The following is a 15,161-nucleotide window of genomic DNA, read 5'->3' on the forward strand; positions in this document are numbered from 1 at the left end:
CTATGGATAGACTAGCCATTTTCTTGTATTATTGCGAGGCAAAGAAAAGGCACGTGCTGATGATGAGGTATCTTCTGATGCATTGAAGGTACAGTTACAGGAAACCATGCCTCGATATGCCTTCCCTAATAGGAATAGGCAGTAGAACACCCATCTAAAACACTCAGGAAACTTCCGTGATGTTACAATTCCTGTTAGAATACAGAGGCTTTGAGTTCATATGGGTTTACGAATCCTCTGGCCAATGCAATAAACCGCATATGATATATATTTTTAGAACGTGTAAGGCTTATCAATCTTTCTGAAAATCTTATCAGGGTGCACGTTTTAGATTTCACTTATATTATAGGTCTAAATTAGATTAGTGTACTGATAGCCTGCTTGATAACGTTATGTAAAAATAAAACATTCGCGTATATTTAATTGTATAACTAACTTCATGATAAAGCTTTGAAAAAGCTTTAAATTATTTTTAAATATGCTTTAAATATCCTTGTTTGCAAAAAATAAATGCTATACATGTTTCCAGCTGTTTTTGTGTATTGGAGTTTATGTGAAAATTCCTCACCTCACGCCAATAATTAAGGCAAAGTAGCCTTCAATGCGGAAATTTACATGACTGTCCTATAGTGACAGTGACATGAGGAACGTTCCAAGAGGTACACGCGGAACTTAAAGGCTAATCATCGCGGTAGATACGGGAGCGGCAAGGCGCTCTGCGTTTGTCTCGAATTGTATTGATAGGCAAAAGCGGTCAACTACTGCCTGGCATTTAAAAAGTGAAATTGACATCCATAGTCGCGCAGATGGAGCACCTATCGAGGTTCGTGGGTCAGATGTCCTTGGCAGATGACAGCAGAGCGGAGGGCAACATGTCATCTGAGTATATTGTAAGTGGGAATCCTTGGTGTGACCATCACCATAACTCTCTATTGTTAGTTTATAATTAATTCCCATATATAGACAAATAAGATCAGGCAATATTTTCAGATGTAAAATATATGATTTAGGGCATGTGTATTCATAAATTGATTGCAATTAACTGGTTAAAATAGGTCTAATGATGTTTTGTGATGTGCAACATGTCTATCACTGGTCCAGATGGGGTAAACCTGCAAGGTAGGATAAAGGAAAAGTAGGCTACTCAAATGTTTCCCCTGTAATAAAGCTGAAAATCATGTTGGCTCTTTGCTTTCTCTGTAGTATAAATAAATGCACAATCTCGAATGTAGCCTATTTAACACCAACCTTTCAAATCAGTGGATTAAGTCTTTAAGGCACATTTAGAAAGAAGTGTACATAGAAGTAAACCACTAATTCAGTTTTACTTTGACAAAACACTGAATAGTGACATTTGCAGAAGTCTATTTACAGTTAAAGTCAGAAGTTTACATACACCTTAGCAAAATACATTTAAACTAAAAAAAAAAAATTATGGCGGTTTTGGAGCAGTGGCTTCTTCCTTGCTGAGCGGCCTTTCAGGTTATGTCGATATAGGACTCGTTTTACTGTGGATATAGATACTTTTGTACCTGTTACTTCCAGCATCTTCACAAGGTCCTTTGCTGTTGTTCTGGGATTGATTTGCACTTTTCGCACCAAAGTATTTTCATCTCTAGGAGACAGAATGCGCCTCCTTCCTGAGTGGTATGATGGCTACATGGTCCCATGGTGTTTATATTTGCATACTATTGTTTGTATAGATGAACGTGGTACCTTCAGGTGTTTGGACATTGCTCCCAAGGATGAACCAGACTTGTGGAGGTCTACAATAATTTTTCTGAGATCTTTGCTGATTTCTTTTTGATTCTCCCACGATGTCAAGCAAAGAGGCACTGAGTTTGAAGGTAGGCCTTGAAATACATCCACAGGTACACCTCCAATTGACTCAAATTATGTCAATTAGCCTATCAGAATCTCTAAAGCCATGACATAATTTTCTGGAATTTTCCAAGCTGTTTAAAGGCACAGTCAACTTAGTGTATGTAAGCGTCTGACCCACTAGAATTGTGATACAGTGAATTACAAGTGAAATAATCTGTCTGTAAACAATTGTTGGAAAAATTACTTGTGTCATGCGCAAAGTAGATGTCCTAACCGACTTGCCAAAACTATAGTTTGTTAACAAGACATTTGTGGAGTGGTTGACTCCAACCTAAGTGTATGTAAACTTCAGACTTCAACTGTAGCTACTGTAGGTTTTTGTTTCATCTGAACCTCTGTTTCAAGATAGGTAGGCTAGTCATTTTGTTCCTCATTTAGGTTGCAAAGTGAGTTATCTATTAACACTGAGTCCACTAACATTTCCTTGTTACAGCACTGCCCTTTCAGCCCTACTGGTCCATTGTGAATGATGTCAGTGTCTTTTAATTTCCAGAGACAGATTTTTATCAATAAACATGGTTATGTTTGTATGTTGAATCAATGACAACAATGACCAAAATAGTAATACAGGTGAACTCTTTTCTAAGTAGCCCAATTCAAGTGACAGAATGCGCAAAGTGAGAAATGGTGGTCACGTAATAATGTAATGATGTCTATTGTAGGCTGTGAAGAGACCTGTGTTATCACATAACTGCCCAGCCATTCTTTACTGGTTCCACATTACAGTAGCTTAACACAGACATCTGTGGTGAAAAGCAGACACCACAGGTTTTTATGTGTTTATTCTGATATTTCACCACACCCAAGAAAACGTTTGCAAAATATGTGTAAGCAACCAATATTTTTTTTGTTGTTGACAAAGACAAGTCTATTTCCACTCAGGGGCCTTTCATTTCTCAGATACAGTGCCTTGCGAAAGTATTCGCCCCCCTTGAACTTTGCGACCTTTTGCCACATTTCAGGCTTCAAACATAAAGATATAAAACTGTATTTTTTTGTGAAGAATCAACAACAAGTGGGACACAATCATGAAGTGGAACGACATTTATTGGATATTTCAAACTTTTTTAACAAATCAAAAACTGAAAAATTGGGCGTGCAAAATTATTCAGCCCCTTTACTTTCAGTGCAGCAAACTCTCTCCAGAAGTTCAGTGAGGATCTCTGAATGATCCAATGTTGACCTAAATGACTAATGATGATAAATACAATCCACCTGTGTGTAATCACGTCTCCGTATAAATGCACCTGCACTGTGATAGTCTCAGAGGTCCGTTAAAAGCGCAGAGAGCATCATGAAGAACAAGGAACACACCAGGCAGGTCCGAGATACTGTTGTGAAGAAGTTTAAAGCCGGATTTGGATACAAAAAGATTTCCCAAGCTTTAAACATCCCAAGGAGCACTGTGCAAGCGATAATATTGAAATGGAAGGAGTATCAGACCACTGCAAATCTGGCCGTCCCTCTAAACTTTCAGCTCATACAAGGAGAAGACTGATCAGAGATGCAGCCAAGAGGCCCATGATCACTCTGGATGAACTGCAGAGATCTACAGCTGAGGTGGGAGACTCTGTCCATAGGACAACAATCAGTCGTATATTGCACAAATCTGGCCTTTATGGAAGAGTGGCAAGAAGAAAGCCATTTCTTAAAGATATCCATAAAAAGTGTTGTTTAAAGTTTGCCACAAGCCACCTGGGAGACACCCCAAACATGTGGAAGAAGGTGCTCTGGTCAGATGAAACCAAAATTGAACTTTTTGGCAACAATGCAAAACGTTATGTTTGGCGTAAAAGCAACACAGCTCATCACCCTGACCACACCATCCCCACTGTCAAACATGGTGGTGGCAGCATCATGGTTTGGGCCTGCTTTTCTTCAGCAGGGACAGGGAAGATGGTTAAAATTGATGGGAAGATGGATGGAGCCAAATACAGGACCATTCTGGAAGAAAACCTGATGGAGTCTGCAAAAGACCTGAGATTGGGACGGAGATTTGTCTTCCAACAAGACAATGATCCAAAACATAAAGCAAAATCTACAATGGAATGATTCAAAAATAAACATATCCAGGTGTTAGAATGGCCAAGTCAAAGTCCAGACCTGAATACAGTTTTATATCTTTATGTTTGAAGCCTGAAATGTGGCAAAAGGTTGCAAAGTTCAAGGGGGCCGAATACTTTCGCAAGGCACTGTACATGTAAAAAAAAAAATAGCAAGCCATATTGATACTGTTGCGTGTTGACTGTCAGCTACATTAGCTCCTGCGTAAATTGGATTGTGAGTTCTTGCACTAAGCTAAGGGCTTCTTATATGTTTCATGTGTAACATCTTAGATATCACTGTATGCAGTTGTGTAAAGTACTTAAGTAAAAAATACTTTAAAGAACTACTTAAGTAATTTTTATGTACAGTGGGGAGAACAAGTATTTGATACACTGACGATTTTGCATGTTTTCTTACCTACAAAGCATGTAGAGGTCTGTAATCTTTATCATAGGTACACTTCATCTGTGAGAGGACGGAATCTAAAACAAAAATCCAGAAATCACATTGTATGATTTTTTTTGTATGAGCTGAAAGTCCGTATTGCCCAGCGACAGCCCCGAAACTTGAAGGATCTGGAGAAGGTCTGTATGGAGGAGTGGGCCAAAATCCCTGCTTCAGTGTGTGCAAACCTGGTCAAGAACTACAGGAAACATATGATTTCTGTAATTGCAAACAAAGGTTTCTGTACCAAATATTAAATTCTGCTTTTCTGATGTATCAAATACTTATGTCATGCAATAAAATGTAAATTAATGACTTAAAAATCATACAATGTGATTTCTGGATTTTTGTTTTAGATTCCGTCCTCTCACAGTTGAAGTGTACCTATGATAAAGATTACAGACCTCTACATGCTTTGTAAGTAGGAAACACTGCCAATTTAGCAGGTTATTGAATACTTGTTCTCCCCACTGTATCTGTACTTTACTTTCCTCTTTATATTTTTGACTACTTTTACTTTTACTTGACTACATTCCTAAAGAAAATAATGTACTTTTTACTCCATACATTATTCCTGACACCCAAAAGTACTCATTATATTTAGAATGCTTAGTAGGACAGGAAAATGTCCCAATTCACACACTCATCGAGAGCACATTCCTGGTCATCCCTACCGCCTCTTATCTGGCAGACTCACTAAACATAAATGCTTCATTTGTAAATAAGTGTTGAAGTGTGCCGCAAGCTATCCTTAAATAAAAGCTCAAAACATTTGTGCCGTCTGGTTTGCTTAATATAAGGAATTTGAACTTTTACTTTTGATATTTAAGGATATTTTTGCAATTACATTTACTTTTGATACTTAAGTATAGTTAAAACCAAATACTTTTAGACTTTTACTCAAGTAGTATTTTACTGTGTGACTTTCACTTTTACAATGGACATTTCTCCCAAACTCAGCTTTCATGTGTTATGTTTGTCTTTATTTGTTTGTAGAATATTCGTGCTCAGACTTCTGTCATCAAGAAAGATTTTGGCCTTACCACGATAGCGGGGGAACTGATGGAGAATGTAAAGAAGAACCGTTACAGAGACATTTTACCATGTAAGCACCACAATAGAGGCTTAAAAACTTCTTTTTTTTTTACTCTAATTGAAAATGAGATTCTTGCTTAATATTAAACTTATCTGAACAAAAACGAATGTATTTTTATATAGATGACCAGACCCGTGTGCCCCTGACTCTACTGACAAATGAGAATGATTTGGACTATATCAACGCCAGCTTCATTAAGGTACAGTATTGCTCCCATTTAGTAACAGTCCTATTTTGTATCATTATTCAGCTCAATCTGAAAGAGTCACTGAACACATCGATTGGCACCTGTGTTTTTCTGTTGCTTATTAGAAAAAATTTGATTTCAGTCTTAGAGGTGTGTTTCTTGACAGATTCCGCATTTGGTTAATGATGTTTGTCCCCATGAGACACTGTAGACAGGGAAGCCTATTTTTTTCCCATCAAAATCCACAGAATGATTCAAGATTAATCAGTAATTAATTTGTTCACCCATATGTTTGTGGGCAAATGGACATCGTCAAATCAAAACCCAACCTTAATTCACCTGTTGTGACACACAGATGTTCCAAACTCCATTTTAGACCAGACTGACTTTATGACCAAAATGATCCTATTTACACTTTGTAGTACATTTTGACACTAGAATCACTGTTTTTGACTCATATCGATGTCACATAGGCCATTTTCAAAGGGATTTGTTGTTTTTAAAAAGCAGTTGCTCTTTAAACTGATTGCTTTATTTAATCTCTCCTCTAGGGTGCAACAAAGACCAAAAAATACATAGCGACCCAAGGGCCTCTGAGACACACTTTGGTGGACTTCTGGCGAATGATTTGGCAGTATGATGTAAAGGTATGGAAGATCATTTTCAGCTTTATATACATGTAGTGCAGCTTGTACAGTAGCTCTGTTTCCATATAATTTACTCTATTACTAAATATATAGGAAAAAATGACACTAAAAGATGAATAATGGGAGAATTGTCTCCATATCTTATGGTTGCCATATTTTCTCTCCCTGTTTTAGGTCATAATCATGGCTTGCAGAGAAATTGAAATGGGAAAAGTAAATGCCCTTTTAGTGACCTCTTGTTGAAAAAGGCACAGTGGGAGTGTAAACGTATTAGTGTACTGTAAGATTTATGAACTATATGATTTTGATGCTTGTGTCCACTTAACATTTTATTCAATGTCTTTTTGTAGAAAAAGTGTGAGTGCTACTGGACTACTTTCAAAGAAACAACCCATTTTGGTCCCTTTATTGTGTCAAATGTAAGTGTTTGTCAGTATATCTTCATTATATTGTATGTAAATCACTATTGTAGCTGGAAACGGCTGATTTTTTATGGAATATCTACATAGGTGTACAGAGGCCCATTATCAGCAACCATCACTCCTGTGTTCCAATGGCACGTTGTGTTGCCTTTTTAAGTTTATTATTTTAAAAGGCTAATTAATCATTAGAAAACCCTTTTGCAATTATGTTAGCAAAGCTGAAAACTGTTGTACTGATTAAAGAAGCAATACAACTGGCCTTCTTTAGACTCGTTGAGTATCTGGAGCATCACCATTTGTGGGTTCGATTACAGGCTCAAAATGGCTAGAAACAAATAACTTTCTTCTGAAACTTATCAGTCTGTTATTGTTCTCAAAAATGAAAGCTATTCTATTAGAGTGTCTAGTTTGAGAAACAGATGCCTCACAAGTCCTCAACTGGCAGCTTCATTAAATAGTACCGGCTAAATACCAGTCTCACCATCAACAGTGAAGAGGTGACTCCGGGATGCTGGCCTCAGTTGTGCACCGGGGCCTCCCACTCCTCTTTCTATTCTGGTTAGAGCCAGTTTGCGCTGTTCTGTGAAGGAAATAGTGCACAGCGTTGTACGAGATCTTCAGTTTCTTGGCAATTTCTCGCATGGAATAGCCTTCATTTCTCAGAACAAGAATAGACTGACAAGTTTCAGAAGAAAGTTATTTGTTTCTGGCCATTTTGAGCCTGTAAATGAACCCACAAATGGTAACACTCCAGGTACTCAACGTGTCTAAAGAAGGCCAGTTTTATTGCTTCTATAATAAGCACATGTCAAGTGTCAGTTGTGCAGAGATGAGGACGGAGTCAGGCGCAGGACACAGAACTGAGTAAAATAACGTACTTTACTCAGAAAAAATAAACAGCCAATAAATCCACGCAGGGATAACAAACCCTAACACAAAAGACAAACACAAAACCAGGAACAATCACGCACAAAACATAATGAGAACCAGAGGGTTAAATAGGGAAATAATAATAACGTAATGGGAACCAGACATAACAAATAACAAATCAAGACATAACAAAGGGAAACAGAAACGTGGATCGGGGGCAGCTAGAAAGCCGGTGACGATGACCGCCGAACAAGAAGAGGCACCAACTTCGGCAGAAGTCGTGACAGCACAAAAGTTTTCAGCTGTGCTAACATAATTGCAAAAAGGTTTTCTAATTATCAATTCACCTTTTAAAATGATAAACGTGGATTAGCTAACACAACGTGTCATTGGAACACAGGAGTGATGGTTGCTGATAACGGGCCTCTGCACGCCTATGTAGATACTCCATAAAAATACTGCTGTTTCCAACTACAATAGTAATTTGTGTTATTAACAATGTCTACACTGTATTTCTGATCAATTTGATGTTATTTTAATGGACAAAAAATGTACTTTTCTTTCAAAAACAAGGACATTTTGGCCTCCCGGGTGGCGCAGTGGTTAAGGGCGCTGTACTGCAGCGCCAGCTGTGCCACCAGAGACTCTGGGTTTGTTTGGCCGGTAGGGAAATCCTTGTCTCATCGCGCACCAGCGACTCCTGTGGTGGGCCCGGGCGCAGTGCACGCTAACCAAGGTTGCCAGGTGCATGGTGTTTCCTCTGACACATTGGTGCGGCTGGCTTCTGGGTTGGATGGTGCTGTGTTAAGAAGCAGAAGGTTGCCAGGTGCACGGTGTTTCCTCTGACACATTGGTGCGGCTGGCTTCTGGGTTGGATGGCGCTGTGTTAAGAAGCAGAAGGTTGCCAGGATCACGGTGTTTCCTCTGACACATTGGTGCGGCTGGCTTCTGGGTTGGCTGGCGCTGTGTTAAGAAGCAGTGCGGAGTGGTTGGGTTGTGTATCGGAGGACGCATGACTCTCAACCTTCTTCTCTCCAAAGCCCGTATGGGAGTTGAAGCGATGAGACAAGATAGTAGCTACTAAAACAATTGGATACCATGAAATTGGGGAGGAAAAGGGGTAAAAAAAAACAATGACATTTGTTTTTTTTAAACAATGACATTTCTAAGTGACCCCAAACTTTTGAACGGTAGTGTATGTGCACAGTTGTATTACTATTGATGAAATATGGTGTCTCTAGACAGACGGGTTGCCTCCTACACCAATGTTCCAGTGTGCACATAGTGCTGTTGCCCTATAGTCTTCTGAAACTATTCATGAAGAGTTCAATTTTTACCTAACAGCCTGCAGAGATGATTTGTCATTTCCTGTGAACTAAGGGGCGGCAGGGTAGCCTAATGGTTAGAGCGTTGGACTAGTAACAGCAAGTTCAAATCCCTGAGCTGACAAGGTACAAATCTGTCGTTCTGCCCCTGAACAGGCAGTTAACCCACTATTCCTAGGCCGTCATTGAAAATAAGAATTTGTTCTTAACTGACCTGCCTAGTTAAATAAAGGTTAAAAAAAGTGTACTATATTTTGTTATTTCATGGCACTGCACATTGACCCATATGTTGTTGTCTGCATGGAACACAGGGATCTATTTCAGGTAACACTAGAAAATGTTTAGTGAAATGTCTTTTCAGTTTCAGGAATCCAGCCCAAATGAGGAAGTAGTTTTCCGCGCTCTGACAGTGAGATATCATGAGGTAATTGTCCAACTATGAAAAAGGGGAAATATTGTTTTATTTCTGTGCAGCACTAGTTACACAATTCTTCAAAATGGTTGAATGTAATCAGTATTTTCCAACAACCGTTATTCACTTTGGATAATCTCACATTGTTTGTAAATTTCCAGGAAGTTGAATGAGGGAGCCAGTGAAGTAATCTGCCCGACCAAGCAAATTAGCAGTATTTGCTCATAGAGTGAAACTGAGAAAAATGACTTCAAAGTTCTTTTATTGTTACTATGTTTTATTGTTACTATGAGGTTATGTTTTATTAATATTGACCCTGACCCCTGACATGACCTTTGACCCTAGACGGCAGTTACTGCCTTCTTGCTTGGTACACCCACTGGAATATATATATATATATATATTTTTTTTACACAAACTTGTGTTAATATATTTATTTGTACGTGGTTGTCAGTGTCATATAGTTTGTATCAGGAAAGAATAATAAATAATACCATGGTAAACCATGGACACCAGTCCAAAGCTCAGTGAAACCAAGGTAAAAGGCAGTAACTGAATTGAGTGATGGCAGTTACTACCTTTTTCCAGTTACTGTAAACATAACCCCCCATTTTCTCCATAACACAACACAATGTAGGCAGGATATTTGTCCACATGATAAAGCATATATTTAATGTATAAAAAATGTCAACTCATTTTTGACAAAATGTGCAGTTACCGTTCTTTTGCTTGATAGGGTAGTAATGCAAACCATGTTTTGTGCTAGGAAACACGGAAAATCTCTCAATTCCAATACACAGCTTGGCCTGATCATGACGTTCCATACACCGTTTATGGTATTTTAGGAATGATGGATATGGCTCGCAAAGACCAAGGAAACAACACTAGCCCTGTTCTCATCCACTGCAGGTTTGTTTGTCTCCTACTCTACAGTACATTTGATACAGCACAGCCCAAAATGCCAAGCTGTCATTACTGTCTGCCTGGTGGGCTTTTTGTGCTCTGAGATGTAATGATCATGCTCAGACAGATTATGATCCATATGCCCATTAAAATCCATCCATGCATATAATTTAATGTTGTTTATCACGAGGCCACATGTACTCCTTGAGCTCAATGCATTTTAATGACGCAATTTAAATGAAGTGAGAAATGTTCAATATTCAGGACCTGATGTGGTCCGTCGACTCATATGACTTATGTCCATGTTGCGGCCGTCTGTGGTTATGTTCTAGTGTTACCAGAGTGATAAATGAAGCAGGTATTTTTCTCTTGTATTTCCAGTGCTGGTTGTGGAAGAACAGGGGTGATTTGTGCCTTGGATTATGTTCACGATCTTCTTGTCACAAAGGTATTACTACTTATGTTCAGGACAGTACATTGATGGCATCCTTTAGGGAATTGGTTTAACAAAACATGTATATGCTGCACATGTTGATGAATAATAAAACAAGAACAATACAAACTGTAAAAACGATAAGTGAGTGTTTTGGTAAATCCATGTTTCCACACCAGCAAATTAAAGAAGATTTCAGTATCATGAAGATTGTAGTGGAACTAAGGAGTCAGAGGCCATCAGCAGTTCAGACAAAGGTATTTTATTATCAGACAGAATTTAATATCAGATCAAAATTATGTTTATTTACATCTATGTGTTATAGTACATACTGAAATACTCTACTTTGGAAATAATATTTTTCCCATCTCTCTACTCAGGAACAGTATCGGTTTGTGTTTTCTGCCGTGGCTTACATGTTTGAGAAGGCTTTACGGTCAGCTGAGAACAACTCCCAGAATCTCACCAAGGTAAGACAGAAACTGCTACTTTTGTTCAACCATAGTATAATGTTTTTGTAATTGCTATTTCCAACCCCCAGGTGTTAGCCTTTCTACACCACAGTATTCAGCACATGCCATACTGGCATTCATGGTCAAGCAAGCTTTACTAAAGCAATGACATGAGAGGGCATGCAGTATTATTGTCAGGGTTGGGTAGGTTAATCTAAATGTAATCCATTGCATTTACTAGTTACCTGTCTAAAATTATAATCAGTAATATAACTTTTGGAATACCCAAACTCAGTAATGTAATCTGATTGCTTTCAGTTACATTTGGATTACTTTCCCCTTAAGAGGCATTAGAAGAAGACAAAAAGGATCCATCAAACCCATTTGGTGTGTTATTATAGTGGTCTCTGACTTGTGGTCAGACTCGCTCAGGTGGAACAAATTTAAACTTGCTTCTTTTGTCAATGCTTTTATCAATAGTTTCCCCCCACAAACATCCTTTCTGAATTTAAAAGTAATCCAGTAAGTAATCATATAGTTTTTCAAAAGTATCTGTAATCTGATGACAATATTTTTGCCGGTTACGTAACCGACTACAGTTACTGTTTTTTGTAATCAGATTACATGTAATCAGTTACTCCCAAACCCTGATTATGATAATTATTGGCATGTCTGTGATGCAGTCAGAAAGCTGCATGAGATCAAAGCTTATACATTATAATAACTTCAGCTGCCAGTGTTTGAGTTTTTCTGTGACAAAAACCCATTGTGTCATCCATTTCATCAGATCATACTGTATTATACTTCTCTCTGAGATTTCAATGTGATGCGTTGAGTTAGGAAAAAAAGAGAAATGTTAAGCAGGAAACATCCAGCCTGCATGCTTCCTCTATATGTAGTGCTGGCGCATTAAAATCATTTTTCACCCATTTTCAGACAGAGCAGCGCCTGAACATGAGAGACAAAGTCCTATAACTCTCTGATGTACTGTTGATTTTGTTCTGAATAGAGTAACCAACCTTTATATGATGGTGTTGCATCTGTGAAGACATCTACACCAACAACATCAGCCAGCGCTCAGACACTTGCAGAAAGGTAAGAGTTCATGGACACATGAACTTTGAAACAAATTATTTTCTCTTCAGTGGAGGAAGGGGAGGACCATCCTACTCAGTGAATTTTTTTTTTTAAATAGTGAAACATAAAAATGTTATAATTTTTAGATCAAACTATACTAAATATATCACCAAATATATGTTACCAAATAACTGATTAAAACACATTGTTTTGCAATGAAGGTCTACAGTAGCCTCAACAGCAATCTCACAATCTCAGCACTATTGTGTAGCTGGAGGACAGCTATTTTCCATCCTCCTCTGGGTACATAGACTTTAATACAAAACCTACAGTAGGAGGCTCATGGTTCTCAACCCTTTTCGTAGACTTACACAGTAATTATGACAACTTCCGTAGGACGTTATTTTTTCTTCTTCTTAGTTTACCTTTCACTTACTTAGCGAATGCAGCTAATTTAGCCTACTCAACAACCTGAGAGAGAGGAATGACAGAGAGGAATGCTATTTATGTTAGGTAGCTGACTAAAGCTATCCAACACTGCAGCTCTTCCAAGTAAAGGTAAGCATTTATAAATGTATTGCCACCGGGGCCCGCCAGTATAACTTCTAAACTGCTTGTTCTACACTATCCTGTGTGATTGTATTACACACAATTACAACAACAGTTGTGACTTTAATAAGCAGCCTGAGTTAATGATACCACAGTAAGGTGCTCAGACACAATGGGGGAAGTTGACTCCGGTTGATAGAGATGGCGAGTTTTGAGACAAGGGAAGAAAGAATGCTTCCTGTTTTGTTCAAGTGAGTTCACAGTCTTCTATTTTAGTTTGCAGTACAACAGTTTTATGTTTGCGAGCTTTACATGATGGGTGTGTAGGGTATGACGTTTAAGTGTACGTAGGCTTATCAACACCAAGTTATGTAGTACTATTTCATAGTAGTTGATTGTTACAATATATACACACCTTCCTTGCCTTGACAGTTAAGCAATTAGTTGGCTACATTGAAATATGTACTGTACATTGAAATACTGTGTTGTGGTACACATTGATGATCTTGAATAAAACATTACTTTAATCCAGTTAGCTTTAGATGAACATTTAACAGAACTTTAGGACACAACGTCCTTATGATTAATGAAGCAGAAGGATTTCACCATGCTTGTACTACTAAACATTCATCATGTTGCAGAGGAAGTGACAAACTGGGCTGTTAAACTTCACTTTCACACCCTCTCTCCTCCCTCCCATATGTTAAACTGCTACTGAAAATCCCTCAGCTCGCATCACAGGCTTAGAGAAAAATGATCTATTTCTCTGTAAACAATAATATAGTTAGTAGGAAATCATCATGGTAAAGCTGCAATTCCTTATCAATCTTCATTTCTACTATCCGACTAGTAAAGATCCGCTGTAGATGCTCCAAAAGAAAACAGACTTGGTTATGAAAATCCAGTCTCTTATATAATAGGCATGACCATCTGGTGTGTAGGGTAGAAACAACAAGGCTATATTTGTACCTTTTTGCTTTTCGCTGTTTGTGTGAATTGATATTGATATCTACTCCTCTTTAGATATTCTAATGTGCAGTACAGAGCCCCTCGGCCTCGTCAGCAAAAGATGAATGACGTATATGCCGTGGTCAACAAGTCCAAACAGCTCCCGCCACCAGCCTCTTCCACCGCCCCTCTGGCCGCTCTCCATCACTATGACAACGAAGAGCTGGGCGTCCCAAAATGCCAAGTCGGTGCTCTTTACAGCATGGTCAAGCCCAAGAGCAGGTGTCTTCCAGCCAAACCGCCACCAGCTGTCTCACCCATATATGACACAGCCGGACTAGCCAATCAAAGGCTAGCTGAGGCCTCGGCAGGGGAGGACCAGAGTGGCTATGAGCTGGTCGCAGGTGAGAGAATTTCAGGGCAGTGTTTGGAGACCAATGTGAGGCCAGCTATGGTTTTGTTTGTGTCATCAGTGCCCTGCACAAAATATTGCAATCTAGATCTAGTGACCAATACTTTCAGGTTTCTTGAAAGTAACAATTCCTTGACGGCCATGTTGAACTGTTTATGTGGAAAATGTCTTACTGGTTCTTCTCGTTTGCTTTTTTTCTAGCTGATCGTTATTCCTCGACCGAAGATGACTATGAGTATGTCTCAAATCCCATCAAACGCATGACCAACAGCTGCACTCCTGGTAGCATGGGTGAATATCTGCTTGTCTTTCTAATAATGTTGTCCAATGTCATATAATCTGTATCTAAAGCCATTATAGCTACCCAATGTAATATCCATTTCCTCGGAATCTCATGAGTAAAATGATTGCGACTGGATGTCAAAACAAGGCTATGTCATCTGTTAGATGCACTTGCAGGTGTCTTCAAGTAATTCCAACCACACTTCTTAACTTTCCCTCAGAGTTCAACTGTCGCATTAAAAAACCCAAAGGGCCTCGGGATCCCCCGGCAGAGTGGAGTCGTGTGGAGAGATGACATAGCAGCCATATACCAGGCCTGGACACATCTTTACTCATTCATGTTTGACAAGCAATGGGAATAGGCTCTTTATTTATTTTGACTTGCTGTGAACATCTACTGTATGTGATCACAGAAATACATCTATCTATCTATTTATCTATCTTTTGTAACCCATTTGAGTCCGTATATTTTTCAGATCTTGTGATTTATATTACTGATGAAAGAAAAAACTATATTAAACCACTTTCAATTCTGAGACAAGTATTGGTTTTGAATACCATTTACCGATTGAAGTGCAGTGGTGCTATAGTGTGATTGTAGTAACCAACAGGTGGCACTATAGTAACAGGAGATAATTCGTTTTTTTTCATTATTGACGTTTCAGGTATTGTCAAATGTGTTTTCACAGGTAGACTCATGCTTTATTGCTTTGATGTCTACTAATTGCTGGTAACAAGGACTTACAATAAAGACAACAATTTCTTCAAGGTT

General features: G+C 38.6%; 2 protein-coding genes across 5 annotated transcripts; both read left to right on the forward strand.

Moving 5' to 3' along the window:
* The first annotated feature begins 588 nt into the window (after positions 1-588).
* On the forward strand, positions 589-11,262 carry LOC109908013 (tyrosine-protein phosphatase non-receptor type 18-like). Of its 3 annotated transcripts, none has more exons than XM_020506368.2 (11): positions 589-890; positions 5,371-5,479; positions 5,593-5,669; positions 6,209-6,304; positions 6,479-6,517; positions 6,655-6,723; positions 9,283-9,345; positions 10,100-10,242; positions 10,618-10,684; positions 10,849-10,926; positions 11,050-11,262. In XM_020506368.2, exons 1-11 carry the CDS (start codon positions 807-809, stop codon positions 11,188-11,190), a joined length of 966 nt encoding a protein of 321 aa, XP_020361957.1. In that variant the 5' UTR covers positions 589-806; the 3' UTR covers positions 11,191-11,262. The 3 variants fall into 3 exon arrangements, with proteins under 3 accessions (XP_020361957.1, XP_020361958.1, XP_020361959.1); XM_020506370.2 differs by lacking the exon at positions 589-890 and adding an exon at positions 4,742-4,791 and having other exon boundaries at positions 11,050-11,260; XM_020506369.2 differs by lacking the exon at positions 6,479-6,517.
* Positions 11,263-11,959: 697 nt separating this feature from the next.
* Positions 11,960-15,161, forward strand: LOC109908014 (tyrosine-protein phosphatase non-receptor type 18). Of its 2 annotated transcripts, none has more exons than XM_020506371.2 (4): positions 11,960-12,216; positions 13,771-14,099; positions 14,309-14,398; positions 14,611-15,161. In XM_020506371.2, exons 2-4 carry the CDS (start codon positions 13,817-13,819, stop codon positions 14,682-14,684), a joined length of 447 nt encoding a protein of 148 aa, XP_020361960.1. In that variant the 5' UTR covers positions 11,960-12,216; positions 13,771-13,816; the 3' UTR covers positions 14,685-15,161. The 2 variants fall into 2 exon arrangements, with proteins under 2 accessions (XP_020361960.1, XP_020361961.1); XM_020506372.2 differs by lacking the exon at positions 11,960-12,216 and adding an exon at positions 12,594-12,756.

This window comes from Oncorhynchus kisutch, linkage group LG17 (assembly GCF_002021735.2).
Source record: "Oncorhynchus kisutch isolate 150728-3 linkage group LG17, Okis_V2, whole genome shotgun sequence".
Classification (NCBI taxonomy): Eukaryota; Metazoa; Chordata; class Actinopteri; order Salmoniformes; family Salmonidae; genus Oncorhynchus; species Oncorhynchus kisutch.